Source organism: Schistocerca serialis, unplaced genomic scaffold (assembly GCF_023864345.2).
Source record: "Schistocerca serialis cubense isolate TAMUIC-IGC-003099 unplaced genomic scaffold, iqSchSeri2.2 HiC_scaffold_843, whole genome shotgun sequence".
Taxonomy (NCBI): domain Eukaryota; kingdom Metazoa; phylum Arthropoda; class Insecta; order Orthoptera; family Acrididae; genus Schistocerca; species Schistocerca serialis.
In genome coordinates, this window is record NW_026048456.1 from 149,404 (window position 1) to 176,008 (window position 26,605).

Below are 26,605 nucleotides of genomic sequence, written 5' to 3' on the forward strand. Positions count from 1 at the left end.
GTACCTCATCTCCTACCTTCGAAACCTTACAGAAGCTCTACTGCGAACCTTGCAGAACTAGCACTCCTGAAAGAAAGGATATTGCGAAGACATGGCTTAGCCACAGCCTGGGGGATGTTTTAATCTGCCAGGAAGTTTCATATCAGCGCACACTCCACTGCAGAGTGAAAATCTCATTGCGTTGTTCCTGGCATGATGAGTATCAATATCATGATATTGGAGTAAGAGCTCAATGAGGGAGCTGGCTGTCAGACGTATACACTCAGATCATGGATGGATGAGTGTATCAAATCCAGATGTGGGGCTGCAGCCAGTGGAACGAAGGAACCTGGTATGTGTGTGCCAGAAGTATGATGCAACAGCACAGCAGATTGGATATCTGCAGAGAGGCCAAAGTCCTTAAAGAAGTAAATTCTGAGGACAGGTTTCTCAACATTCGCCACATGGAAGGTTCATGGAAACTGCAGGTTAGGGGTGAGCTGCAACTGCTGTGCCATGGGCTAGGATATCTGAATTATTAACCACAAAGTGTGTGCCAGACAAGGGCAGGATTTTCAACAGAGTGAGAGCTGGCAGGATAACGCTTGCATCCACACCAGTGTCAGTCATGAAGCACGTGATGGTTAGCCTGCCGAGCACATAGAGGCATCTAGTTGCAGTATGATCATTGTACGATTACTGATTTTGGAGGTGGCACCCTGAAGAAGCAGCTTGGGTTGTGGTGCTTACCGTGGGCTCAAGATGAGTATTCCATAACACACAGAGCACATCAGTTATGAGTGGCGTCCTCAAAATTTGTGTGGAATCAACACGGGGTAGGCTGGGTGGGGAGCTGGATGTGAAGTTCCGATGTCTGCTGTCGTGCTGCACTGGGGCCATAGAGAGTTGACGGTGGGGAGTGGAATGGAAGGTAGTGCAGCTGATCTGCCACTAGGTGGGTACGCAACTCAGTCACGTGACGCATGAGATCTCGCGCGACCTAGTCCAGGTGGGCAAGGATGCGGGGCAGCCGTATCCACAGCCGGACTGCCAACATAGGTAGCAAAACTGTTCTTGCAGAAGTGACAAGCTGGTGATGTCACCCGACTCAATATATACAATCCACATGACCAAGTCTGAGTTCCAATGGTTCTGTAGACAAAGATAAGAGCTGCAGCTGGATGTTGTATGGAAGCTTGATGATCCAAATGATCCACAAGACAGTGTCTGGCATGGTGTTAGGATCGACAAGGGCACCTAGGTAACACCAGAGTTGAGAGTGTGTCCTGTAATCGATTTGCTCCACGTGAATTACGGGATGAGTGCTTCCCCGGTGAGTGAGAAAGATGCTTGATGATGATGAGCCTCATGTTGAGTTGTCTGGGGGTGAGGGGTTGGGATCAGGATGATATCACTGATAAGTTACAGGTCGGCATGTATGAGTGTCCAATGAGGCATACAAAATGCGCATCATCACTGGTGAAGCCACTAACGTAGAGAACAGTCCACTTCAGTGAACCATGTTAGAGGGCTATCATTGTTGAGGATAGGCAGCTTACTTGTTGAGGTAGGCAGCTTAGGGAAGTGGCCACAGGCGGTGGCCTGAGGCAGCACTGGAGCACAAAACTGTGTACTAAACAAGGGCAGTACGCTAGACGGAGTTACAGTGATTTGCGACAATGGTATGATGCCTGGCACACAACAACAGCGTGATGGCCAACATCTTGGTAGCAGTAGCGGGGGTAGGGACACTTCGCAACATAACACATCACGGCAGATGCAGGACTGAACGCAGATGGCATGGGTGACATGACCAGAATGGTAGGAACGACCATGGTCATTATATCATGAAAGAGTCTGAAATGCTCAAACTTAGAGGATGTGGTGGCACTGCGCAACAGCTGAAATGATGCAGGTTGGGAGGGGGTAGATGCTCATGTGCTGCATAGTCTGATGCGGGGTCAAGAAGCCAGGGTCTTGTCTGACCACCACTCATTTGAGCTGAGCCACTACAGCTAGAAGTGTCCAAAATGGCTGTCTTTGATGGGATTGGGGGTGGAGGGGTGGGGTGGGGGGGGGGGGGGACGTGACGTAGGTGGAACTCAACACTCAGAGGTGTGAAGGCAAAGTGTGGGGTGGTGAGTGCAAAGTTGAAAGTGGTGTTTTACCTACTTGCAGAGACACACTGTACTGTACTCAAATGTAGAGATTGGTACACAACGTCTGATGTGTGATACCATAAGGAAGCACTGGTCACGGGAAACATTGTTCACAATAACCAGCGATGATCACTGAGGAAAGTCAATGTGATGCATAACTGCACAATAATAGGGTCATCAAAAAATACTAGACACACACTATTAAATAATAAACACATTATTAATGGAGTGTTTTTACACAAAGATTGCATCGGATACAAAAACGACACACAACATGGTTGAACAAGAGCATACAGAGTGTAAGTCAAAGAAGTTAGTCCTCACAGAGGTGGTGGTTAACTCATAATGAATTGGCTTCCACCACAAGACCAAAGACTGAATAAAGTGACTAGGTTCAATGGCTGTAGGTTGCAGTAGTTACACAGAGATGGAGAGTAATGTACCAGAATAGAATGGCATAGACTGCTGAATAAAACCAGTCTTCAAACCAAAGATCACAAAAACAACATTACAGACATCGAGTTTTGAACTAAAATTTAGCCACTTCATGTGAGTTCATTTCACTTGTAGAAGCCTCTTAACTGACCCTCAGGTAGGTCAAAAATTTCAGACGACTGAGTATCATCAAGTCAATAGCATACCTTTGCAGTCAGTATGAAGATGGTCATTCCACATTTGAAATGGATGGTGGTGCTTCCCACATGAAGGCTATATGTTCTAATCATGCAAGATGCACATAGATGTCAAGGTAGTGAAAGAAAATGGACAAGAAAGTCGAAAATGATTCAAAGTCACTCAGAACACTACTTGACAGAAATATCAAAGAGAAACAGTAACTGAAACTATATTTACATTCAAGTTTTCTCTCTTCAAATTTCAGATATATTTCCATTTTCTTTTCTAATTTCAAGTATGGATCTTCAATCTTGAAAGAACAGAAACTGTCTATATTTCCAAATTGCTGTTCACCAGATTATTCTTGCATCTGTCAATGAACAGATCTACAGCAGTTTTCCAGAATTTCATTTTCAAGACATCATCAGAATGTGCCAAAGCAGAGTATCTCCACTTGCTTGAACATCATTTGCAATTTGTTTTCAGACAGTAATTATCTAGTAGGCTACATATTAAAATTACTTCTCGGGCTGTGTTTATCAAATTCTTATTAAATGTGGTAGGAAAGTCCCTGGTGGAAAACAAATAAATTAAAGATTTAAGGCAATAATTCACCAAATAGTTGAGGCACTCAGTTGCTGACATACAAATAAACACGACAGAACTTTGTTACTTTTTGGACGAATCTTTCTTCAGAGCTACAGAGTACATTGAGGAGTTGTGTTGGGTGGATTGGGAGTGACAGGGAGGGAGAGAAAGAGAAAGAGTAACAGAGAGAGAGAAAGGGGAAATGGTAGCTGACAGCTGAGATGGAGAAACAGCAGGAATAGTCGAAAAAAGTAGGACCTTGTCAATGAATATTTAAAAAGGCATATGGATTAGGGAGAGAGAACTTTTTTTTTTGCGTGAGTGTGTGTGTTTTCTATCAAGGACTTTTGATAACAATGTGTATAAGCATATATAAGCTACTACAGGATATAAGCGATGAGCCGATATTCAACTGTTGAAGTGATTCGAGAATTTCTGCGTAAATTCTAGAACCACTCGGCCTTCTACCTTCTCGAACACAAGATATTTTAGATATGAGTGCGAGAAAGTGGAATCCTACCTAATGCGCGTCACATGTTTGTGTGTACAGGTTGGAAATGAGCCGCGAGCAGAATGTAGATGCTGCGGTCGAACTGCACCGACAAGTACTTGTCGGTCGATCCATGGATGTTTAGTGAAAGTGGACAGAAGGACCATGGAGTGTTTATGCTATTCTGTTCTAATCGTGTTTTGATCATTGTTATAGTAACGTGAGCGGTTGAAAAAGAATCATTAAAAACTTTTGTCTTAGCCTTGGTGAAGAGAAGACACGTATTCTGTTTCATGTTGAGAATGGACATGGTTTTTAAGCCAACTTTCTCCCATATGTAACTTATTTTGTTTCTAATGCTTGGAGACACGAGAGGCTTACGAAACAGTATTTATTCATGTGAAGTGTGGAATTTGTAAAATGTTAGAAGTTAAAATATACGTCGTTAATTGAAGCAAATGAAACTCGGTATGTCTACTTATTTTCATAAGTAGAAAGAGTCTTAAGAAATTCCTGTACCTAGTAGCATACTTCGGAGAAGAAATGAAAGAGTTTTCAGCAGCAGGCCAACCAGCAGGGAGGTTTGGCCGAACATCTTAAATAAGTCGTCTCATGAAAGAAGTTGAAGTTTGTATACATACTTCAACACTTTAAGTCATCCAAACTGTTAAACTGTAAAGTTCGGAAATTAAGTCACAGTACTGTTGCATTGTATGACAAACTTGGCCCCAAATGATCTGTCAAAGTAAAGAGAGCTCCTGCTCCATAGCTGACTACAAACAATACCAGACAGTGAATGAATGTGATTCTGCACATAGTAAAATACAACACCTGCACTGTATGAAGAATACAGGAAGATGCAAAACAAAGAGAAGCAAAATGCGCACAATGCCAAAATCAGGGATGCCTGCTCTGTTTTATGCAGCGTGTCGAATTCTGCAGCACTATGGAAAAAACTGCAGCTTCAGCATAGGAAAGACAAAATCTGCAGAGGAATTGAATATTTTTTCTCACAGTCAGTTATCAAGTTGTGACAAATTACTAGCAAGAAGATAGCACCTTCTCAACAGACTTGCTTTTCTTAAAACACGTTTCTGCACACACAGTACAAAAAGTAATCATGAGAATCTCTTCTCTCATACACTTCCTCACTAGTGGTACATATCCTACAGTGTGGAAGCAAAGCTTAATTGAACCACTACCCAAGAATGATAACCAAAAATCGCCAGATGACTAAAGACCAAAGATCATATTATAGTAAATACAGCCTCGAAATACATTCATTATTCACAATCAGATAAAAGATTACCTCAAAACTTACACCATCGATGACAAATATCAATAAGGCTTCCAAAACACCAAAGTATAGCAACTGCATTAACTGAAGTGACAAACAACATCAAACATTCCATGGAAAGATGCAAAGCGACCATTTTAACATTGCTCGATTTCAGCAAGGCTTTTGATACAGCTGATTCTGACATATTACTTATTAAAATGAAACAGCTAAATTTCTCAACAGTGAAATAGTATGGTTCAACCGCTACCTCAAAAATAAATGTCATTGAGTCATCTCCATCATGGAAAATGTGCTTTATGGAATGCCTCAGAGTTCCATCCTTGCTCTGAAGATGTCCTGGCAGTTCTGGATTCTGGATGAAATGTTAGGAAGAACAGAAGAGTTTTGTGGACCATGACCTTATACCCCAAAAGGCTTACCAGCAGCAATGTCATCTGGTCATAAAAGCTCCAGTCTGTCATTCAGCTGTTTGATCACAATAGTCCTTCCTGTGCTGTTAGGCTGGTTGCAACCAGGTGGGCAGCATGAGTTCACACACACACACACACACACACACGCAGAGAGAGAGAGAGAGAGAGAGAGAGAGAGAGAGAGACTGTTTACTTCATTGCTTTTTTATCTCTCCTCACATATCAAATCTTATCATCATTGCACAACTACAGAAGCAGATTGGCTACATCCAGCACCTTGGCTTTACCTTTGCACAACACCAAATCTTTCTCCATCTCCTTGTCCATTTCAGCCACAGGGCTATGGAACAACGTACTCTGTGACCTGCCTCTTATTGAAAACCACTATATAATGTGCCATAAATTAAAGCTTTATCTTTTATCACCACCATGCCCTTTCCCTCTCTACGCTTTTCTCAATCTTTTTATTTCAGTTTTCTTCTTCTTGGCCCATCTGCCAATCTCATCCTATTATTTCTTGCTCTTCCTCTGACCAGCCAACCTGTTCTCCACACTGATTCCTTCTGTACTGTTGTCAATTATTCCTGTTAGGCGTGACAACTCACATTTAATAAAAAGATATTGAGGAAACTGTTTAAAGTTAAAGAGATTGATATTTCTTAAATTCCAGACACTCATTACTATCACTGTACAAGTTGTCCTCACAAACAATGGTGTCGAAATTAATTATGATGAAACTCAACTCCTCCGCACTAGCGTCACCTTCCTTGGTCATGAAGTTACCACCGAGGGCATTCACTCGACTTCTGATCATGTTGCCTTCATCTCCAGCCTGCTGTTACCTGAAACCTATTGTGATCTTCCCAGGTTCCTGGGTGTTATACCCCATCTTGCCTCACATCAAGCCGTCTCACAGACACCTTAGCAGGCACGAATACTATTGAATAGAGTGATCTGGTCTGAAGCTGTGTTTTAAGCTTTTGAAAATCTCAAGGTTGCTCTACAATGTGGTCTCACTCACCTACCCCATCGCCGAAGTACACATCTCTGTTACCACAGACATTAGTGACTCCTCTCTCAGCACCATGCTTCAGCAACATACAGGTGACATCTTAACAGCCTCTCCACTTCCTCTCTAAGAAATTGTCGTCCTCCCAGCACAGATGGTTTGATTTTGACACACAGTTATATGCCATTTACGAGGCAGTGAGATACCTCTGACAAGATATTGAAGGTCATGAGTTTACCCTCTTTATGGACTACTGCCCCCTTGCGTATGCACCACTTAACTCTGTTACCGACCTTCCCCCTTGTTGTTTTTGACATATGGACCTCATTTCTCAGTACACTACAGATGTCTGTTTTATCAAAGGTGTTGTCAATGTCATCCCGGACTACATGTCAAGAATTAACTCCTTTACTTCACTCCTTGACTTGGACAAGCTGGCTCACTTGCAATAACAAGACTCCAATATACAAAAAGTGTTACAAGACTCATCTACATCCCTTGTAGTGGAATCCCGACTCCTACTTGGGTCAACCCCTCCAGTGTTGTGTGACACTTCTACCGGCACAACATGTCCCATAGTTTCTTCTTCCCGGCGATGCAGTCTTCGATGCTATTCATGACCTGGGCCATCCGGGCATCAAAGCCACCTCTTGTTTGCATGCCAAGCACTTTGTTTGGCTGAACATCAAAAGTGACTGCCACGCCTGGGCATACGCGTGCATTCCCTGCCAATGTAATAAGGTCGGTCAACACTCCTCTTGGATGTTTTGACATCCCAAGAGGACGTTTTCACCACGTATGTCTTGACCTGGTTGGTCCTCTACCTACCTTGTACAGATTAAGCTATGCAGTGTTTCCAAGTTCCATATTACTGCGTACCATCCTCAAAGCACCAGACTCATGGAATGCTGGCATCTCACTCTGAAAGCAGCTCTCATGTGTATGACTGTGAGTGTGCGGAAGCATTGCCGTGGTTCCTCCAAGGCATATGTTCCACATTCAAAGAGGATCTTCAATCATCCATAGCTGAGGTACGGTACAGCGAACCTTGGGTCCTTCCTGCAGTGTATGTCGAGGACTCCGACCCTCTTCACCCCTTCACCCTACCCACATTAGTCAAGCACATCTGCTCACACATCTCACGCATTCATGTACCCCCTCCTCACATCCCTGTGTCTTCATGCACAGCGACCCCGCCACCTGTGACTACGTCGTGCTCCATGATGACTCACTTTGCACAGTTTTGCAGCCCCCTTATTCGGGCCCTTACAAGGCACTGTCATGCTCTAGTAACACCTTTGTTATTTTCCTCAACAGGAGGCCACAAACTGTATCCTTGCAAAGGTTAAAACTGGCCTGGAAAATTGAAGACACCATGACTCGGAGACCCATCACCCAGTCAACCTACTGCAGATGAGTGTTACAACTCATTGTTAGATCAGCTTGCATCATCTTTGAACCCCCTCCCTCTCAGTGCTACGGTAATTCCCCCAGTGTTGTATTCAGAACAAGTGATTCTTGTGTGCTCATTCAGACTACTCATCTCTCACCAGCACTGCCGAGTGTCACAATGATCTCGTTTGACATCTCGCCTTTCACCTTTGAAGATCCTTCAATCCAGATCTGTGACAATACCCTGTACCTTCTCCATCCCCCTCCTTACTCCTTTGACTACCCCCAACACTGCCTACATGACCCTTCTCAAACATTGCTTTTTACTTCTCCTCAGACAAGGCCAACATTACTGCCTCCATTGACTCCTCTGGGAGGCTTGTCATTATCATCCCTCGTCTGCCCACATCCTCAACCTACTCACCCTCCCCTCACATTCCTTTATCATGTGCAGGTCGTCCCCTCCAGCTCCATTTTTGGCACCAAGATTACTTACTTTCCTCACCACCTCCTTTCTCACCGAGCAACAGTCAATCCTCGCCTGCCCCCACGGCAGCTGCAACACAGCTGGTGACAATGTCTCTCATCATATTGGGAGCTCCTCTGTCGACCACCACCTCTCTGAGGAGTAACTTCTTTGACTTACACACAGTGTGCTCTTGTTCATCCATGTTGAGTGTTGTTTTTGTATCCCTTGTGATCTTTGTGTAAAAAGGCTTCATTAATAAAGTGTTTATTATTTAGTAGTATTCACTTCTGACTGCACCATAGTATTGGAATACCACAGTCCTCTTCCACGCCACCACTTCCCTGCGTTATCAAATTAAATATTTATTGATGCCTCAAGATGTGTCCTACAATCTGTCCTCTCTTACACCAAGATGTACCGTTGTTTTATTCTCCCTGATTTGATACAGTGCCTGTTTGTTAAGTACCCAACCTACCCATCTAATGTTCATCATTCTTCTCAGTGCCACATTTCAAAAGTGTCTATTGTTGCCATATTGTTGATTATGCACAAATCAGTTCCATAAACTGAAAAGACTTTTTAACACTTAAATCTATATTCCATTTAATATATTCTCTTTTTCAGAAAAGCATTTCTTGCTATTACCATTCTAAAATTTATATTGTTTGCTTGTGCCATTGTCAGTTGGTTTGCTGCCCTTATAGAAAAACTTGTCTACTGCTTTTACCATCTCATTTCATAATCTAGCTCCTGCAGCAGCACCTGAATTTGATTGGACTTTACACCAGTACCCTGATTTTCCTGTATTTGGTATTCATCTTTAATCTTTTTTCAAGAGACTATCAATAGTTCAAAAAATCCTCCAAAGTGTTCTCTTCAGTCTTTTCTGTTTGCTGCTTCCTGCATTCTCTAGATCAACAAAACAATCAGAAAAGTTCTGAAAGCTAGAGATTGAAACTGTTGTTTCATGTGTACTCTGTGTGAGAAATACTATTAACAGTTGATCTAAAATTATCTATGCAGGGTGTAAAAAAAGGTCACAGCCCAAATTTCAGAACTCATTCTCCATACAAATGGAAGAAGAAAATATTTACTTGGAGATGAGTCAAGAAACATTTCATTTCTTAGAGAATACTCGACCAAGTATTTTAGAAGAGGAGTCTTTATCCATGTAGTGAAACATACTTCCAGCATGATGGAGCTGCTCCTCATTTCAGTGTTAATGCACATTGTCTTCTAGATAATAGATTCCATGACAGATGGAGAGGAAGACATGGATCAGTTAACTGGCCTTTACATTTTACATGTTCCTAAACTAAATCTACTAGACTTTTATTTGGAGGAGGCGGGGGGAGGGGGGGAGTCGGTCACTTGAGGGCTCTTGTGTATTAAACCCCGGTGCAAGACCCAAAAAGTCTTCATGGCCATATTGTGAAGGCATATACAGTACTCCAGGGATATATCAGCGTATCCTGGATTCAGCCTCATGGGAGGCTGTTGCTTGTATAAATGTAAGTAGAGGGTATTCTGAGTGTTTAATTTGAGAAAGTGTTTCATATAATGTGCTGTTACATTCTGTTCTTGTGTCTGTTTCTTTAATTCATGTGCTATGAAGAGTTGTAGAGAATTAATTCTAAAGTGGAAATAAAACATTTGCAGATGCATGCTCCTGCAATATATTTTCTCCTTTTACCTTGAAGGATATCCCTGAAAGTTGTGCCTTATTGTTTTGTTACACCTTGTATATTGCCACAAATATTCTCTCTGTAAAAGTATTGAAATAAATTATTTTCTTTCTTTCTGTTCTTTTTTTAATTCAGTTTTAGAATTTAGTTATAAGGAATACTATGATATTTATGAATCTCAGTTACCTGAAAAAGATCATCCCAGTGAATTGGATATGCAGTTACTGTACAGAAAACATTGATGTTGTGTCTGCAGCACCCCTTGGAGACATATGGCTACGCATTACTATTCTCAGTATCTGGTTACCTCGGAATCCAAATTGTACTGACACTCGTACGCACAAGTGGGGCCTTTGCCGCTGCTACCGTCACCACATGTCGCAAGGCTGTGTCCATTATCATCTCCTTCATGTTCTTTGACAAGCCATTCACATTCCAGTAAGTACACAATGTACATAAATTTTGAGAATTCATTGATTACTCTATATAGCACTGTTTTGTGGCAGATATTTGATTTTGCCTCTTTATTCTTTAGGTTATATTTTAATTATTATAGATATATAGTATATAATTTTATAGAATTGTTACAGATGATTGTAATATAATTTCATATTCTACAAGGGAGAAGTTCGTTAATGTGTGAGATACTAAGTTGCACTGTGATGTTAAACTGTAGCTTCCCCTATAACTTTCTGGATGAGTCAGTTCAAAAGTCAGAAGAAGAGGAGGACATGGCAACTCCAATAGTATGCTGCTTAGTAAAGCACTGTGATGTTATAGCCAGCCTAATGACAGCTTTACTTTATGTAAAGGAGCAAATGCATGTGCAGCATGACCAGGCATGTCACTTGTGCTATCAATGCACTACGGTATTCAGTCAGCTGAAGAATCTTTGTGAAACCTGAGAATTGCCACAGAGTACTGAATGTCAGAAGTATTGAAAGGTACATGTTTTTACTAGAGTGGTGAACTTATAACAAGAAGGGAGGCGTGGTGTCAATGCCAGTAGACAATAGGAAGAGGCAGTGTACTGTGTGACAAAACAAGCAATAGCTTCTGTCTGGCACATCTGTTCATAGTATGTGTTGAAACATTTAACATTGATTTCATGTTAGTGTATGCATGGAAATGGCTATTTCACTATAATAGTATTGAGTAATGATAGCACCAAACATATGCTAAGAACTGATAACAGTAGTGTTCTAGTGTATATAAGTGTTGTGAGTAAGAAAGAAGCTGAAACGATGTTGACTAACAACCGAGATTCAATCATACTGATTTCTTTTACTTAATAGAACCTGCTTTGTTATACTGAGAAGTGAGTTCCAGCAGAAACAATAGTGAGACTGAACATGCCTCAAGAAAGCTAGACAGAACCTTGACTGTTCTTAGTTTACTTAAATAAGATAGGAGCAGCAGCACTATCAGATTGTTCATTGATTATGCTGCTGTCTACAGGAAAGGAAATGCAGCAATAGTTAAGACAAAATTTCAACTTGGTGTAATGAAAGGAAGCTCTCTTTAAATGTGGATAAATGCAAGATAATGCCTACAATGCGGAGAAAGAACCCAATAATATCCTGTGGCAACCCTTGGGGCTACTACCCACTTTGGCAGGCATCTGATACCACTGATACTGCTACTGCCAAACTGACACAGTCGTGACTCATATGCTTTTCTGCTGCAGCAGAGTTCGGCTGCCAGAGTGAGCAGTGCTCATTTTGTGATGGTATGGCGTACTGTACCCTCTGACAGAAAAAAATTAAAACAGTGGATTTTGAGTTGTGGTATGATAGAACTTTTGCTGCAGTTGAAGCGATGTAAAAAAAATGTTGTATTTACACTTTTACATTTTTAAAATGCTCAGGAAGTGTTAAAATAACATATTAAGAAGTCTAAATTTCAAAAATATCCCCTGGATGGTCACAGTACTGGAACTCCCTTTTTTTCCTGAGCACAGAGAGAGTATCAGATAACTTTTGTCACACTATTATTTATGTTCCCTGTTACAATGTATCTGATTACAAGATCAGTCACGAATACCTAAACCACATCAGACTCTTTAAATATGTGGGAGAATACTAAGAAGTGATACAAAATGTAGCAGACACGTGGAATCAGTAATAGGTAATACAAAGAGAAGAAGTGTTATAGATTATTGGAAGGATTAAGGGTTAGTTCATTGTGACCAACTGCACCACCATTTGGAATTATTTTTAAATAGGCATGACACAAATGTCAACAGAATTCAGGTAATGATGCTAGGATTGTAACAGGTCAGAGCAGCCTCTACAAAAATGTAATAGAGATGCTCAGGGAACTTAAAAGGTAATGTAAGAAGACTGTGACACTTTTTCTGGAAATTTGTTGGCTAAATTTATAACCAGTTATCTAACGAAGACAGTGCAACATTTATACTTCTACCTTTGTGTATCTTCTACAGAGGTCAGGAGATTAAGATGAGAGAGAGATTAGTGCATGTACAGAGGCATTTCTGTCTAAGACTGGCTTCATGCATCTCCCCCACCAATCTATCCTGTGCAGGCCTCTTTGTCTCTGCATAACTGTACTGCCATCTACATCCATCTGAACCTGCTTACTGTAGTCAAGTCTTTGTCTCCCTATACAATTCCTGCATCCCCCTCCACCCCTCCCCTCCACCACACACACACACACACACACACACACACACACACACACACACACACAAATACAAGCATTCCTCAGTTACCAAACTGAAGATTTCTTGATCCCTTCTTTTAGTCAAGTGGTGTGATAAATTTCTTTGATTCTACCCATCTTTTGTAGCACAAATATTTTCAGAAAATGCTTCCTAACACTTAAATTGCAGGATATAAAAATGTTGTCTCATTTTCAGAAAATGCTTTTCTTACTGTTGTAAGTCTACATTTTATATCCTCTGTGGTTCAGCTATTCTAGTTCTCTTGCCTGTTGTCGTATAGCAAAACTCAACTACTTTCAGTTCATTATTTCCTAATCTAATTCCCTCAGTGCAGGCTTTATATAATTTGGCTGCTCTCTGTTACCCCTTGTTGTACTATTGTTGTTTCTATTTTATAACATATTTTCAAGATATATACGTTCTGTTCCACTGATCTTCCAAGTACATTGATGCATCTGACAGAATTACGAAGTCATTGGCAAACCTTAAAGTCTTTATTTTATTTCACTCAACTTTAATTCCCTTTCCTAATTTCTCTTTGCCTTTCTTTACTGCAGTCCTGTCTTGCTCCTTTCTCAATTGTTGCCTACTTTCGATGTCCTTTAACTCTTAAGAGAGACATATACACAGTCACTTCTCTCTTGCTCAATTAGAGTATGGAATATAGCAGAAAATTTCCAATATTAGTACAAAGTACCCTTCACCGTGGAGTATGCTTTGGCTTGCAGGGTATATACATAAAAAAGTGTAGGTAGAATGTGTCACATACTCACCTTCTTATCTGCTCACCACTCTAGGTGTGGTCCAACCATACAGCGACACACTATTTTGTCTTAACTTGCTTGCTGAACAGGCCAGTGGCCTTGCCATGATGGTAACACTGGTTTCTATCAGATCACCAAAGTTAAACACTGTCAAGCTTGGCTAGCATTTGTATTGCTACACACATAACTAGGTCTACTTTGAGTCTTCTGGTCAATTCCACAATGCCACGTCTTGTAAGCGATAACATCTCTATCGGCGAAGGATTCCAGTCCAGGAAGGGAAGCGTTTTCACAACGCACAATGCCTAGGGTAAACCAACCACTATCAGAATTTCCAGTAGCGACATCTAGAGTAAAATTAACTCTGCAGCCACGGAAGAATATAGGTCCATTTAATATGCTGAGACCTTTTGTGGGCAAGTACACACATAACATATGAAACTCAGCTGATTTTATCAATAGACTGGGAGCTCTTCGTCTTAGCAGTGTAGACCTCCTAGTAAATTTTGATGTGGTCTCACTTTTTACAAAATTTCCTCTTTCAGATTCTTTGACATTGATTGGTAACATGTTTCCTGTTGATATCACTGCTTTGTTTAGGCACATTCTTTCCTCAAGTTATTTTATGTTTAATCAATAATACTTTGAACAAATATTGTGTCGCCATGGGTAGCCCCCTGTCTCCCTTGGTGGTCAATCTTTTTATGGAAGATTTTGAGGAGAGAGTGCTTGAATCAGCTGCCCTGAAACCAACAGTTTTTTGGAGGTATGTGGACGATACTTTCGTGGTATGGCCTCCATTAATAGCAACATCCAGTTTACCATGGAAATAGAGAAAGATGGTTGTTTGCCTTTCTTGGATGTCCTGGTTCGAAGGAAGAATGATGGTTCTCTAGGGCATTCAGTTTATCGGAAGCCCACTCATACTGATCTGTACCTGCAAGCATCGAGTTGCCATCACCCATCGCAAACCATGAGTGTGCTTAAAACACTTGTTCATAGAGCTCATACTGTCTCAGATCTAGAAGCTCATACTGTCTCAGATCTAGATAGCTTACCTCAAGAACTCGCCCATCTAAAGACAATATTCAGTGAAAATGGGTATTCTATCCGGCAGGTTAACAGGGCACTAACAGTTAAAACTAAGAAGCAGGAAGTGGATAAAGAGGAGAACATGCCGGAACAATCTTTAGCTTTTCTTCCTTTCGTTGGCAACACTTCGTTTAAAATAGCAAGAATCCTCCGAAAATTTCAGGTAAAAGTGGTTTTCCACCCACCATCGAAGATTGCAGATGTTGTGGGATCAGTAAAGGAAAAACTGTTACTACAAAAGACCGGAATTTACAAGATACCATGCCAGTGTGGTATGGCTTATATAGGTCAAACCACACGCACCATGAAAGAATGCTGCACTGAACATCATCATTACTCCCGCCTTTTGCGGCCAAGCAAGTCCACTATTGCTGAACATTGTATTTCTACTGTACATTCAATGGAGTATGAGAAATCAATGATTTTGTCCACAGCAACATCTTTCTGGGACTCCGTTATTAAAGAATCCATAGAAATACGTCTGGCGTATAATCTGTTGAACCGTGACAGCGGCTACCAGCTTGACAGTGCATGGAATCCCATCATCTCCATGATTTGCTCAAATCGAAGACGACAGAGTGCGCCAAGGGCCGTGACAAACAGCAATGTAGAGGGCAACTGACTTCTGCCATTCCACTAGGGAGGGCGCTGCTGGCGTGCAATGTGGTCTGTCTATCAAGTTTTCGACGCATGCGCAGAATAGTTACAGTGCGCTATATATTGCGGAACGAAGGACATTTTTGCCAGTCTGTGACAGCTCACTTGAAGATGACTGGCAGGTGCCCAGTTGAAATATCGTGCGAGGTATTGAACGATGATCGGCTGCAAGCCCAAAATTTGTTTGAACAGTCAATTTGCCGAATTTTAAAATTCAAAATAATGAACAGTTTTAAACACCTCATACCATGACAAATGTTTTTATTTTCAAGTGGGTGTATGCTCATAAACTGAAGGCTGAGTTGTTTCATAAAATGGGACTGGATGAAACCCATCGGCTTTCTCATAGTAACTAATTACCCAGCTGGCATGTGTAGGATCAATTATAATGCCAAAGCGGCTACAGAAAGTACCATAATGTTGCAGGAGCAATGGACAAGAATAACTGCTGGCCTGTAAATGAAGGTCTTCCTGCCGGGGAGAGTGGCAGAGGACACTCCTGTACTACACAGATGTAATAATAGCTTCAAACAAGCAACTTCACTCAGGTTTCCAGTCAGTAATGGTAATGTATTGGTAGTACATTTGGTAAAGGGATTAGTAAGGTGGTGGTTTTTAAGGTCTTTGTCACAAATTATCCTCCATTTCAGTTACATAGTGGTATTCTTGAATTTTAATTGGGTTTGTCTGTAGGTTTGAAACAATAATCCTGAGAAAGAAGGAAACTATCTGGTTTTGGAAAATAGCAACACTTGCTCTTGTAAACATCATATACTAAGCAGCGCTTATGGCATATAGATCACAGTGCGCCACATTTAGTAGGCTGTGTTTTATTTTTGGACCAGAAGGCAGCAGTAGATCTGCTCTCTATTTTAAGTGACATTCAAATGAATGTGGTGAGCCTTTTAATATTTTGTGATTTGTCCAACTCGTTTCCAAAACTTTTTGGGAGATGTTCTTAACGTGTTAAAAGGGTGACTGGTGCACCCATGTTGTTTGTAAGTAGTAATCTGGTCACATATCCCTGTGCCATTCATTTAGCTACTCTGTCATTTTCCTTCTGTTTTCATCCCATGTATAGCAACTTTCACTATTTCTCCTTTGTTTTAAAGCATTTGATGTTGGGTGATTGTGTGGATCACCGCGAGTAAGTAGTAGTTGGTGAGTGAGTGAATTAGTGGGGAAATGTGCAGTTTTTACTCTTTTACCCATATTCGTTTCTTTTAATATTTGCAAGGGCACTGATAATCTCGCTGTTGAGCACATGTAAACTGCAAAAACATCATCAACAACAACAACATCATATGCTCAGCGGTGCAGTCGCTTTTAGAAAACACAAAATGTCATTAAAAGTTATCTAATAACATTAACATTTTTTACACGCTTTAACCATTTCTCTTGATATTAAGCAAGCATGAAGGAAAAATTGTGTACACAATGTAGCAGAATGTCATGTTTAGTTTAGTTATGTCATGTTCCGTAGATCATTTTCACGATTATTTTATCAATATGATGTGGAACAAGTCAGATTACAAGATATACAGGGTGGTCCATCTGAAGTTTCGGATGAGATTATCTCGAAAACTATACATCGGGTAGAAATAGTGGGTAAGACAAGTTCATAAGCTCAAAGGGGGACATCAAATGATACTACACGTGACCTCCAGCCCCCGCCCCCTTGGGTGGGGTGGGGGGGCAACTTTTAAATCTTAACTGGAAACACTCATTTTTATTGCAGATTTGCATTCTCCATAAAAAGGTAATCAAGTTGTGTCTAAAACATTATTTAAACCATTGACAGATGGCACTGAAATTGAGAAACAAGTAAAATTGGGGAAGAACTCTGATTTATTTAAAATTATCCGAGAAAGACGCATCATATCGATAAAAAATGTGCACCAATTCTTTCATTATGCCCAATTAAGCTACTTTTGTACAAAATGTACTGTATCCTACTTTTGGCATTACCCAGGAACGACATGGACGTAGTAGAATGACGTTCCCATGGGGTGCTTCATTAGTGTGTGTCCCCTTGCCTCTCACATGTTGGGATGCTTCATTAGTGTGAGTCCCTTGCCTCTCATAATTTGGGGTGCTTAATTAATTAAATTAGCCATGAAGAAATTGTTCAAAATTATCCCCATTTGCTTCAATGCATAAAGTCAATCGTCTGCGAAAGTTGTCCACAGTTTTGAGCAGCACATCCCATGGTATGGCTGCACACGCTCTTCGAATGCGTTGCTCCATATCGTTTCGGGTTGTGGGCTGTCTTTCATGAACAATATTTTGTATATAACCCCACAAGAAAAAAATCAGGATATGTTAGGTCTGGTGAATGTGGAGGCCACTGAATTGGTCCGCCACATCCTATCCATCGATCAGGGTACCGTAAATTTGAAATGTTCCGCACATTTTTAGCATAATGGGGAGCTGCTCCGTCCTGTTGCAACCACATTCGTTGTCTAGTTTCTAAATAACATCTTCCATTAGCTCCAACAAATCATCATGGAGACATTGTAAATAAGATTCCCCAGTAACATTTCAGTCAAAAAAATATGGTCCTATCAAGTAACCATTTAAAATTCCACACCAGACCATTAACGACCATTTGTGTTGACTGTCAACGGGTCTGTGCCAGTGTGGATTGGCAGGAGACCAAAAATGATAATCATGACTATTTAATTTGCCATTGTTTTTGAATGTGGCTTCATCGGTGAACATAATGTATCTAAAAAAAAATCATTGTCACGTCTATCATTTCCAAGGTCCATTGGAAGAAATGCACGCATATTTGCATACCTTTTGGCGTTAATGCCTGTGTCATTGTGATATGATACACATGATATTTATGTGCCTTCAAAATCCTCAAAACAGTTGATTTCAGTATTCCAGTATGTCTCTAAATCGCACAACTATTAATTTTGGGATCAAGTTGAACACAGGCGAGAACAATAAGGGTACGAGTGTCATTTTCATTGTATTCGCGATGACGAGGTGGACGGTGCATATGTCCATTTTGAGCTCGTTGAGTGCAATTTTGAATAATGTTTTTGCTTGGATTTGTCTGTTTGGGAAACGATCTGCATACAATTGCGCAGTTGCAGCCTAATTGTTATGGCATTCACCTAAAATTAACATCATATCAACAATCTCTGTAGGAGGATAGTGAGCCATGTTTCGCTAAAGAATAATTTACTTTCGTCAGTTGATGTTTACAGTTCACAATCTGAAAGTATAGTGACGTCCGATTGCATTGCACCGACCTTTATACTGAGTCATAGTTCACAGTTTGGCCATGGTAGCACCACAGTTGGGTGAGTAATGCAATTGTGAAGAGTTCCCTAACAAGATTTTAATACCATTCCGCTCCCTCCATCAAAAACTGTGGCAGGTAGGATACATTTTGTACAAAAATAGCTTAGTTTGGCATAATGAAAGAAATGCTGCGCATTTTGTATCGATTTGATGCATCCTTCTTTGATCATTCTAAATAAATTGGAGTTCTTCCCCAATTTTAATGTTTCTCGATTTCAGCGCCATCTGTCAATGGTTTAAAAAATGTTTCAGACAAAACTTAATTTCTTTTTTTATGGAGAATCTGAATCTGCCATAAAAAATGTGGGTTTCCATTTAAGATTTAAAAGTTGCCCCACCCAAGGGGGCGGAGGCTGGGAGTCACGTGTAGTATCATTTGATGCCCCCCTTTGAGCTTACGAACTTGTCTTACCCACAATTTTTACCCGATGTATAGTTTTCAAGATAATCTCATCCAAAACTTCAGATGGACCACCCTGTCTATACACACATGAATAGTGCTAATATTAATATCACTGAAATTTTTAGTTCTACACATGCAACTACATTTAGAGGTACAATTTTTTTTTGTAAGCTTCAATGAGAGGAAGATAGCAATAACCTGTGTCCATTATTTAATGGTTCCTCTTTTTAAGATCATTAAAGCCCTGTAAATTTATTGTCATATTGTGTTCAAAAATATTAACCAAAATGCACAAATTAGTGTCAAAGAGTTTCCGAAATTTTGGAAATCAACTGAATTTAGGTGGGATTAAATACGTCAGATTTTTTTTTCATAAAGAGAACCTCTGACTAGAGCTAATAGATGACACACTCTCATCAAGACCTTAGCAGCTGGTTACTGTGCTGCCTTGTGTTTGTGCTGTTTATGATAACCCTGTATATGATGGTGAACATACTAATTTCTCGTTCTTCACAATAGTGAAAACGTATCACAGCATATCTTAGCTAAGTTTTGAATCAATTTAAATAATGTTAGTGCAACAGAAAACTTGTTTATTCAGTTTTATCCATTATTATGAAGAGTTGACATGAATGCAGTGTTTCAAATTTTCGTACTTGTAAATTCCACATCCATTTGCAACAACTTTATTTTCTGTCACATACTTTCACATTTGTATTCTACAATTTGAGCTGCTCTTGCATTTTCCTGAAAGGTGTGTGTATTTTAGTCTGATATGAATTAGGTGTCTGATTTCTTCTGTGTAACAAAAGGTGTCAGACAAAGTTTCGTTCTATCCCCTCAACTGTACAATTTCTTACAGATATGCCATTAGGGATGCTCTTGATGGCTGGACCAAAAGCATCTCAATTGGTGGAAGAACTATTAACAACCCCAAAATTTCTGGTGATACTGTGCTTTTATTAATATTTTAGTTTGGTGACTTTCTGGTGCTGTAAGATACTTAAAGAACTGTACAACAATGCTTTTAGCCAACAGTGGAGATGAACTAGATGAGCTACTACCAAAAGTAAAGGACTTTAGTGTATCATATGGGTTAGACATCAATCTCACAAAGCCCAAACTGATGATAATTGATAGAGGAGCACAGGTCCAACTCACAGGTCAACTAAGGGATCTGGAAATCGTACATTCTTTCATCTATCTTGTGTCCGCCATCTGTGACAAAGGTGGTGACAATGAGATAAGAATATATATCATACTAGGGCAAGTGGCTACGAACAAGCTCACCAAGGACAGGCAGAACAGAGTGATAACGAACAACACAAAGATCTGGTGTGTCGAAGCTGTTATGTCTTCTTTTATGGTCAGAGACAAACAGCTCATCGTTGCATTTGAGCTTTGTTGCTGGTGCGGTATGCTGCACATAAAGTGGACTGAAAGAAGAACAGATGTGTTCATTATGGAGTGAGGCAGTATTTCAGGTGCCTTTCTCCTTATGTCAACCAAAAAATTCTCTAGGTCTTTGGTCATATTATGAGAAGAGATGGAGAAAATAATCATGGAAGGAAAGATTGAGGGCATGGGACCAAAGGGGAGGGGGACAATGAGTAGATGGGTACCTGAAATAAAGATGATCTTCAGTCTACCTCTTCAGCAGGCTGTAAGAGAAACTGTTAACGATGTGGGATGCAGGTGCTTGGTTCATGGGGTCACGACACTCGGTAGTGGCACAATGATTGGTGGTGGTGGTGACGAACTCACCATTTTTTATTGCACTTAATGCGTGCATGACAGGTGTCATGCAAGTACATGTTCATGTAGTCCAAATGTAAAATATAAATTTGAGAACCCACTGAATGGTTTGTGTACAGAGTTGTCGATAGACACTTAACCAAGGCTGAGAATATTGGTAGCCTTAGCATGAATCCTTTTTCAGAGCTATGCAACTAGTCTCCCCCTTTGTGCACACGCGCCCCCCCCCCCCCCCCCACACACACACACACACACTCCCTCTCCACTCACACATACAAAACTGCACAGCTGATTACATTGTGTTGCCAGCACTGCAGCTCATCTGGTGTGACGGGTTTTGTCGTATTGGACAGGGAGCGAAGAGGTGGCGAATGGATGGACGGGAGAGGCAACACGCCCAAGGGATAGGAATGTGGCACCAGTGAGTTTACTCTAGCCATACAGAGGAGGAGTCATGTGCAGCACACAATGGTACGTGTGGAGGAGTGAATTGGAAGGGGAAGGCAGAACTGAGGAAGGGATGCTGCGTGTGCAGGATGATTGAAGTTAGATTCCTGCGACAGGGTAGATGTGGATGCGGGGCAGAAACTAGCAGAGATTGAGGCCAGAACTGTGTTGTTGGAGGTTATGTTGCAAGGACAACTGCTGAAGTGAAGTGTTAACATGAGATTCTCCGGAATAACATGTTCAACTATTATCCTCTTAGGGTGCTGAAAGATGCTTGTGAAAGTAGAAAAAGTAATTAAGGTAGTTTGTAGACAGCAAACAAGCAGTTGTGTGCCCTTTAAGATTGATATGTGCAGAAATGACGAACAAAGTGTGAAAACAGGAAATCAGCAAAGAGCGATGTATGTAACTTGACTTGATGTACTCTTTGAGTTGTTGTAATAAGATTCACTCCATATATGTTGCTCAAGTTAATGTCAGATCTGTCCACCCAACTGTGTAGTGATTTTATTTGAGCCATAAAATACAGAAAAGTTCTGTCAAAAGACAGTGTTCTGAGTTTCTGTAACTAGTACTTCTCCATAACATTAAAACATTTAATTTGGCACACTGAGTGAAGGACGCAGATGGAAGAAAGCTACAACAGAAAATAAGAAATTTTGTTAACTAATATATGATGATCCCTGCAGCAATTGAGATAAACAAGAAAAAAGATACAGGTGAGCACACATTGTAGTGTCGTCTAATGAAGAGTTATGCTCAAAAGAAGGTATTTGGTGATTTAATGAAAACCACGTAAGTGTGAATTGTCACACCATTTGAAATTAAGTAAATCCATTGACCATAGCAACCTGGTCAACTCCCACGATTATTTATGTGTGTGATTAATTTCTTAGAATGTAAGGCAGAAAGAAACATTACAGTGACAAACAAGAAGATTTTGGGGAGCTGTTTTTGAGCATCTGTGTGCAGCAGCTACTTATGACAGCATTGGTGACAGTCAAACTATGCAATGGCAGCACAGTTAAGCACCACGGTTCTGTTGTCATTGGCAGAACTGTGTAGCTGCTGTTTCAATGAATTGAGTGAGCTGTGCTGTGTCCCATGTGCAGAATTTATGTAGTGCTTCAATTTGTCTCGACGATTTTTGCCAAGATTGTGTGATGGTGTAAATACATTTGGTTTGAGAGGGAAGTGCTATTGAGGGAATTGATTGGTAGTTATACTGTATACCACTGACTACTTGAAGTATGGATACCAATATTTTAGTAGTAGTAGTAGTAGTAGTAGTAGTAGAGAAATTAAAACCATTAGATAAATTAGACGATAGCATTACTATGCTTCAGTGTCAAGGAGAGAAGCTGCAAAAGTTACACAAAATAGCTCCAAAGTAGGTAAACTTTCTAATAAGAAAACCTCTTGTTAGACTTATCTAAGAAGTTATATTCTGGGCTAGAGAAATCTTCAACTCATAGATGTGATAGCACAAGTATCCATATCTCAGATACACAACTGAAAATGCTATATTCTCTTTTCTCTGTGAGGTACTGGATGGATTAAACATGGGGCTTCGAATGCTAGGCATATTTTTTTGATTTAACTAGGGTGTTTGATTGTGTTGATCACAAAATATTGCTCCAGAAGTTGGACCATTACAGAATACGGGGAGTAGCTCACAATTGCTTCACCTCTTACTTTAGCAACAGAGACCAAAAGGTCATTATTCACAGTGTTGAGAATGGCTGTGATGTGGGGTCTGAGTGGGGTATGGTCAAGTGTGTGTGTGTGGGAGGGGGGGGGGGGGCTGGGTCCACTCCTGTTCCTTATTTATATAAATGATATGCCCTCTGGTATTATGTGTAACTCTAAAATATTTCTGTTTGCTGATGACACTAGTTTGGTAGTAAAGGATGTTGTGTGCAACATTGACTCAGTTTTAAGTTCATGGCTTGTAGAAGATAAACTAATGCTAAATCACAGTGAGACTCAGTTTTTACAGTTTCTAACACACAATTCAACAAAACCCAACTTTTAATTTCACAGAATGGGGATATGATTAGTGAAACTGAACAGTTCAAATTTCTAGGAGTTCAGATAGATAGTAAACTGTCATGGAAAGCCTATGTTCAAGATTTTGTTCAAAGACTTAATGCTGCCATTTTTACTATTCGAACGGTATCTGAAGTGAGTGATCATTTGACATGAAAATTAGTTTACTTTGCTTGTTTTCATTCATGGATGTCTTTTAGTATTATATTTTGGGGTAACTCTTCCCATTCTAAAAGGATATTTTTGGCTCAGAAACGGGCGGTTCGGGCACTATGTGGTGTAAGTTCACAAACCTCTTGTCGACCCCCCCTTCACTAGTTTGGGTATTTTGACATTGCCCTCACAATATATATATTCCTTACTGTCATTTCTTGTTAACAATATTAGCTTATTCCCAAGAATTATCAGCTTTCACTCTTTGAATACTCAGCAGAAATCAAACCTGCATTTGGATCAGACTTCCTTAACTCTTGTGCAGAAAGGTGTGCAGTATAGTGCTGCATCCATTTTCAGTAAGCTACCACTAGAACTCAAAAATCTTAGCAGTAATCCAAGCGCTTTCAAATTGGAGCTGAAGAGTTTCCTCATGGTCACTCCTTCTATTCTGTTGAGAAGTTCCTTGAAAAATTAAGCTATTGTTGATTATCTGTTATTACTTTTATGTTGTAATTTCATGTGCTGACACATTACATGACCTTGGAGATTTGCTCCTCAATTTGGTCCTAACATAAACATCTGAACATAATAAAGAATGTACTGAAGTAAATAGTGAGAACTTAGGTACAACTGATAATAAGAGAATCCAACTTCGTTTCACTTCACTCCTATGTAAATAATCAAGAGAAGCTGTTGTGGGCAGAGAACCAGATGGCACAGTTGTGAGGAAGCCATTGAAACTGAGAATGTTGTGCTCAGCAACTGTGTCCTGCCACTGGATGGTCAACTCTTCAGATGAGCAGCTTGATGGTGATCATGCTCATGTAAAACGTTGTGCAGGAATTCAGCAGAGCTCGTACATGATGTGAATGCTTTCACAGTTGGGTCTGCCTCTGATAGGGTAGGGTAAACCTGTGAAGGGACTGGAGTCCTTGAGTGTACCGGACAGGTCTGCCACCTGGGTCATACAGAGGCATATGACCCATGTCGAAAAGGGATGAGAGTAGGTTTGGCATAAAGATGGGCTAGTAGGGTGTTATACAGGGTGAGTCAAAAAGGACTTCACAACTTTGGAATGATATAGAAATTTATTGAGACAATTTACAGAATTGGTAGATTTGTCATTATGTAGCAAACAATCTCAGGTTTGGATCAGTACCCAATTCCACCCCAGGAATGCCAGCACTTAAAATGGCTGCTTTCACTGGTGTGGAGTGTGTTTTGGTTTCATGAAATGAACTCTGCAACAACTGTTTGGCACAAATTTTGCACTGAATACATTAAAGAATCTCCGAGCAGGCCTACAATTTACTCGTGGCACAAGAACTTTGTTGAGACAGGTTGTTCAGTGCGACATGATAAATTACCAGGTTGATGATTATGTCACTGGTACTGTGTATCTGGATATGTTTGAAAACTTCTTAATTCCTCATCGATGAAAATGAACAAGATGGGATGCTTTACTGCCAGCGAGACAGTACACCATCTCATTTCCTCGCAGAAGTTTGAGGTTTCCTTGATAACCACTTCCCAAGGCAGTGGATTAGCTGTGAAGGGCCAATCATGTGGCCCCTTGCTCCCCTGACGCAACACCACTGCAGTTCTTTCTCTGGAGTTTCATTAAAGACTGTGTGTATGTTCTTCCCCCACCAAACAGAGTAGCCGACTTGAAAAATTAAATCTACGCTGCTGTTGCAAAAGTTACACCTGATTTGGTACATTGGGACGTTTGCTGCATCACAAATGGTAGTCACATTGAACGAAAATGACACTTGGCACTTTTATGTGAAACTTGGGGTTGTTTGCTACAAAGTGACACATCTACTGATTCTATAAGTTATCTCCATCTGTATCATTTCGAAGCTGTAATGTCCTTTGTGACTCATCCTGTATATTTTGAATGGGCAGTGGAATAGTAACCTGGGGGGCTGGGGAGGATTGTGGGTAGAATGTTCCTTGTTTACAGGCATAATGATAGCTATTTGAAGCCCTGGCAAAGGAAATGGTTAAGCTGTTCCAGTCCAGAATGGTATTGGCAGACTAGGGGGTGTCCCTTTGCAGTGTGCTCCCTGTGTTCCCTCTGCCAGAAGCCAGATTGAGCTCACCAGTGCTCCATTGCCATGTGGTAAGCCTGTTGTCTCACCCTCCCAGCTGTCAGCCAGCCTTCCCCAAGACTTCCTTCCACAGGGTGTATATGACCCGGGAGATCCGGGAAAAACGCAGGAATTTTTACATCCGGGAGAAAACCGGGAAAAACCCGGGAATTTCTTCGAATTCCAGAAATTTTTCATTGTTTTAGTTTTCAGTTAAATTTTTGTAACTTTGACTGATAAGAACCAATACTCTAACAAAGAATATTACTGTATCTCGCTAGTGCAGAATAGTACTGCAGCAATAAAAAATGAACGAGAGAAAAGAAACGAAAATAAAACTTAGATTGCAAAGGAAATTCACCATATGCAACAACAAAACACAGTGCTCATACAAGCATCTGCCATCAGCAAAATGTGTCAACGGCTTTAGGGAGACTATGCAATGTTTCATAAAAACAAATTGCCTCCGATGAACGTGACGCCACAACTGTTTACATTGCGATTGAGTCTCGTATGAGTAATACCTTCTCCCGCTTCTGGCTACAGAAGTGTGGCATTTAGCTGTATAAGCAATAGGAGCAAGCAGCCAGATGCTATCTGGAAAAATTTTACTTGTGCGCCTAAGATGTCAGATTCACGTATGCGCAACAGGCCCGGAACAAGGGGGCGGGGACAAACCGTGCTATCTGCTCCGGGCGGCAGTTTCAGGGGGGAGGGGGGGGGGGCTGCCAAATTCATATTATTGAGGAAAAAGACCTTGTTTCACAAAGTGCCTAGCATACAGCACATGTTGATCTGTCAATTACTCATATGATTTTGAACGCTTCCCGGTTGGTTTTTGAACAAATTCTGAGTCGATTTCTGAAAGAATCGTAAGTTGATTTTTGAATGCGTGCATAGTGTACGTGATGTCTCTGCCAGGGGAATCCCCCTCGCATCTAGAAATAAACTTTCCTGCAGACAAAAGGGACGGGTCTATAGGAGCTGAGCGGAATAAAGCCGAACAGGTGAATGCCAAGAGCTGTTTATGTGGTTAACTGGGTTTGCAAATGATGACCATTGTTATATCTACTAGCGAATTCCATAGATTCAGAC

The 26,605-nt window shown here is 40.7% G+C and overlaps 1 protein-coding gene across 2 annotated transcripts in view; it reads left to right on the forward strand.

Moving 5' to 3' along the window:
- The window catches only part of LOC126452255 (adenosine 3'-phospho 5'-phosphosulfate transporter 2-like), a 54,027-nt gene that overhangs the window by 21,422 nt on the left and 6,000 nt on the right, over positions 1-26,605 (forward strand). The window contains exons 5-6 of one of the 2 annotated variants that reach the window (XM_050091047.1): positions 10,353-10,534; positions 15,719-15,852. In XM_050091047.1, the coding sequence (XP_049947004.1) occupies positions 10,353-10,534; positions 15,719-15,737 (201 nt within the window). In that variant the 3' untranslated portion in view covers positions 15,738-15,852. Of the gene's footprint in view, positions 1-10,352; positions 10,535-15,718; positions 15,853-26,605 lie in introns of those variants that run through there. The other variant, XM_050091046.1, reaches the window with a different exon arrangement.